The sequence below is a fragment of the Mus musculus genome, chromosome X, assembly GCF_000001635.26.
Source record: "Mus musculus strain C57BL/6J chromosome X, GRCm38.p6 C57BL/6J".
NCBI lineage: Eukaryota > Metazoa > Chordata > Mammalia > Rodentia > Muridae > Mus > Mus musculus.
Genome location: NC_000086.7, coordinates 49,725,571 through 49,729,891, shown reverse-complemented (window position 1 = coordinate 49,729,891; position 4,321 = coordinate 49,725,571). Strand labels below are relative to the sequence as shown.

General features: G+C 40.5%; 1 protein-coding gene across 1 annotated transcript; it reads left to right on the top strand.

Annotated features, from left to right (window-relative positions):
• Positions 1-1,959: 1,959 nt before the first annotated feature.
• On the top strand, positions 1,960-2,919 carry Olfr1321 (olfactory receptor 1321). The gene has a single exon (NM_207631.1). It carries the CDS (start codon positions 1,960-1,962, stop codon positions 2,917-2,919), a length of 960 nt encoding a protein of 319 aa, NP_997514.1.
• Positions 2,920-4,321: the final 1,402 nt, after the last annotated feature.

Below are 4,321 nucleotides of genomic sequence, written 5' to 3'. Positions count from 1 at the left end.
TTAATGAGACTTGGGATTGAATGATAAAAATCTAATGATGTTAATGTTGGTTCTGAATGCAGGCTGGCAGTCTCTGAAGACAAGCTAAAATGGTAAGAGGACACTGCAGTTTAATTCCCCAATTAGGAAGCAGCTGTCACCTCCAGGGACATCCTTAGCTGCTGATTGATTTTCCTTATACACTGTAATCATTGCCAATGCTACTTCATGCAGTTCAAGTGTCCTATATTCCTGTAGTATCAGTGGATCTTCCTTGACAAAACCCTAATACACTAACATCTGGATTGGTGCAAAGAGTAAATTATGAAAGATTCCTTCATATTTCAGAAGCATTCTAATAAGATTCTCTTAAATAACCAGATTGTTGAGTACAGTTAAACAATGATTTCACATGCAAAAACAAAAATGTGATTATTTATAACCTCTTCAGGAAACATTGTCATTACCAAAAACAAAGCCGAAAAGATGGATGGCTCTTCCATCTTTTCTAGTCACAAACTGAGCCTTCAGCTTTGAACACTGATGGAATCAAGCCCCTACCTCTGGGTTCCTACCTTCACCTCATTTATGCCACAGCACAGACTAATTTGTAATCCTATCATAGCCCAGGCACTGTGATCAGACAGCCACTTCACAAATAAGGGTCTTTGAGCATGGTGGGCAAGTACGCAAGGGGAAGCTACAGCTATGACTCACTGCTAACCCATCCTGGCTGCTGGGGGGGGGGGGAACCCTCTTAAATGCACATCCTACTGCTTGTGAGTCAGGAATGTCATTTTCATTTATGAATGATGGAGCATTATTTTTCTCTAACATTTCCAGTGAATGACTTTACATACATTTTCCCCCAATTTCCATAGGAATTTGATGCCATGGAAGCAATCAGCTAGATATCCACAGAGCCCAGCAGAAACTCTTATTTTTCTTATTGGTAATTTAGATAAATAATTCTGAATTTGCCTCCTCCTTCCAGTGATATTAGTGAAATCCACCATGATGAGGGATGCAGGAGGAAAGACTTGTCTGACTTACTGTTATTTTAAGATTTGGGATTCACTTTTCTATTGAGTCTTTAATATTGTTTTAGAAGTTCAGGTAATATTGTTAAGAGAAGCTGCTGCTCAGTGTTACCGTTATATTCTGTGTGCTTCCTACTGGGAGACCGGCAAAGGTGGATTTAGCAGCAATTATGTCAAAGAAAACAAGTGGAAAAGAAACATTGGAGTCACTCTTTCTTAAGGGATCCTTAACTTGAGATCCCTTTACAAGCATTTTGGGTCGAATGAGAAATGTCCTACATAAACTCATGTGTTTCAACACTGAATTCCTATCTTGTAGAACTATTGGACTTGCAAACTTTATATGCCCCAGTACAGGGGAATGCCAGGACTGAATAGTGGGAGTGAGTGGGTAGGGGAGTAGGGGGGAGGGTATGGGGGACTTTTGGGATAGCATTGGAAATGTAAATGAGGAAAATACCTAATAAAAATATTTTTAAAAAAGAGGAAGGTTGTAGAAACTTTAGGACATGGAGTCTCATTGGAGAAAGTGGGTAACTTGAAGCAGTCCTTACATTTTATAGGATTTCCTATCCCATTTGTGCTTCCAAGCCCACTGAAATACAAAGAGGTAAGAGGTGCATCCCAGCCACATGTTCAGGCCACCATAGAGTAGCCTGATGCTATGCTTTCCCCTATCACAAAGAACTGCCTCCCTCAAGCCATAAGCCAAATAAGCCTCTCCTCCTTTTGGTCACTTCTTCACTATTATTTCATCATCAAGAGAAAAAAAGAAGGAACCCGGTGCTGCTGGGCAAATCTGCCTAGTACCCCATATACAGAATGGCCCCTAGCAGGAAGGAGACAAGGCTTTCTGTACTACACAGGATACATGGTGGTCCTGCTCCTTTCCAGTATGTTTGCTCTTTTGCCAGTTGTTTATATTTCTTCTCCTCAGATCATGAGCCCAAATCTCATAGATATGGGTAATCTGACTGCAATCAAAGAATTTCTCCTTCTGGGATTTGGAAGCCTCCATGGGTTACAGTTTTTCCTTTTTGGAATGTTTCTTGGAATCTACATAATGACCTTAATGGGGAATATTCTCATCCTTACAGTTACTTCCAGTGACCACAGCCTCCAAACTCCCATGTATTTCTTTTTGTCCAACTTCTCTTTCCTTGAGATCTGGTATACAACTTCCATTGCTCCTAAGATGCTGAAGACCCTTCTCTCTGGTCCAGAGGCAATTTCTTTTACAGGCTGTGTGGCTCAGTTTTATTTCTTTGGCTCCATGGCAGTAGTTGAGTGTTTTCTCCTGGCAAGCATGTCTTATGACCGATACCTTGCTATCTGCAGCCCACTTCGGTACCCATCTCTCATGAACTTCCACACATGTTTCTTGCTTGCAGGTGGGTCTTGGGTGGGTGGGTTTCTAACACCTGTTGTTACTGTCACAATGACTTTCCAGCTCCAGTTCTGTGCATCCAATGAGATTGATCATTTCTTTTGTGACCTTGCCCCTGTGCTGAAGCTGGCTTGTTCTGATCCCACGGAAGTAAAAAGAACTACTTTCCTCATGGCCTCCTTTGTCACCATGGGACCCTTCTTGCTCACTGTAGCCTCCTATATAAACATTGTTGTTGCTGTCTTCAGGATGCCATCAGCTGCAGGAAAGCAACGAGCCTTTTCCACATGCTCCTCCCACCTCATCGTGGTCTCTCTGTACTATGGAACTTTGGGAACAGTGTATGCCATACCCACAGCAACTCAGGCCACGGCCCTAAACAAGGTCTTCTCATTGCTCTACACTGTGGTCACCCCCATGGTCAACCCCATTGTGTACAGCTTGAGAAACAAGGATGTTAAGAAGGCAGTGCAGAAACTCCTGAGTAAGTGGAAGCATCCAATGAAAACCTAATGGCCTTCTGCATCCCCAGAGCATCCTTTCCCCATGAGCTTGTGCTTCTTTTGAGGGGGTCAGGAACTTGATTGACAACTTGGGGTTTCAAACAAATGCTCTTCCCTTCTTCCAGGGAAATCAGTAGCAGAGGAGAGATTTTTCCCTTCAGTTTTTACAGACTAATGTTTCAGTTGATGTCCTGAAAAGAACAAGTAGATATATCAAGATAGATATAACTCTACCAGGCTACTCTGTCATGCATTGTTTCCTTTTAAGAGGAAAGTAGAAACATCAAACTTGATCATTCACAAGAACCAAGATATAAAGTCAACCTTCCTGCCTATCAACTACAAAATAGACAAAATATAATATTGACTCATATAGATACACATTTGTGTACATGCATACACATATAACACAAGAGAGAGAGAGAGAGAGAGAGAGAGAGAGAGAGAGAGAGAGAGAGAGAGAGAGAGAGAGAGAGAGAATTTTTCAGTCTAAAGAAAGCCAAACTTATATTGTTAACAAAAACTAGACGGAGATGGATTTGGAAACTCTCAATAACTAAGACTGAGAAAGACATCATGTCTTTTCTCATATATGGAGCCTAGATATTAAAATGGTTTTAAAATAGAAGAGTGTACTAAGGAGAAAGCAGGGCTCAAAGGGAGCATGGGTGAGAGAATAAAGGGTAAAGATGATCAAATTACATTATGCATACATATGTAGATGCCACATGAAACCTGCTATTGTGTACAATTTATGTGTCAATCATTAAAAAGACCCAGCTTGCAACAACAGCTTCATGCCATAAATGCTTCTTCCTTTCTTGCTTGCTTTTTCTATGTTTATGAGAGAAGATGATAGAATTATTTGTTGGCATAAAGGTTTCCTGGTTAAATTACCTACCCATGTCTGTATGTATCCACATGCCAATACCTTCAAGAATCTCTCCACACTTCACACATAGACACAGTCATTGTGCTATATCCATTTTTCTTCATCCTTCAGGACTTCCTATTATCTTCCCTTAGCTTCTCCCTAGCAAGGCCCTTCACTGTATCTTGCCTTGAATTTCATCCACATTCCAACTACTGTAGCTTACATTGTCTTCTTTCTTTAGATCATCTGATTTTCTACTGATAAAATGCTAGTGCAGCTATTGACTACTTGACTCATTTGAACAGTTAAATCTCTCAAAGTCTGGAGCACCATTGTCCTTATCACTCTTTTTTGAAAAGTATGTTTCTCTTTGAAATAGAATTGCATCATGTTTCCCCTCTCCCTTTCCTCCCTTCAACATAACATCACCTACCTTCCCTTGAACTCCTAACATGTCCCACCCCCTTTCTTAAGTTGTCAGCTGAATTTTCTTTACTATTGTTTTATATATATATATATATACATATATATATACATA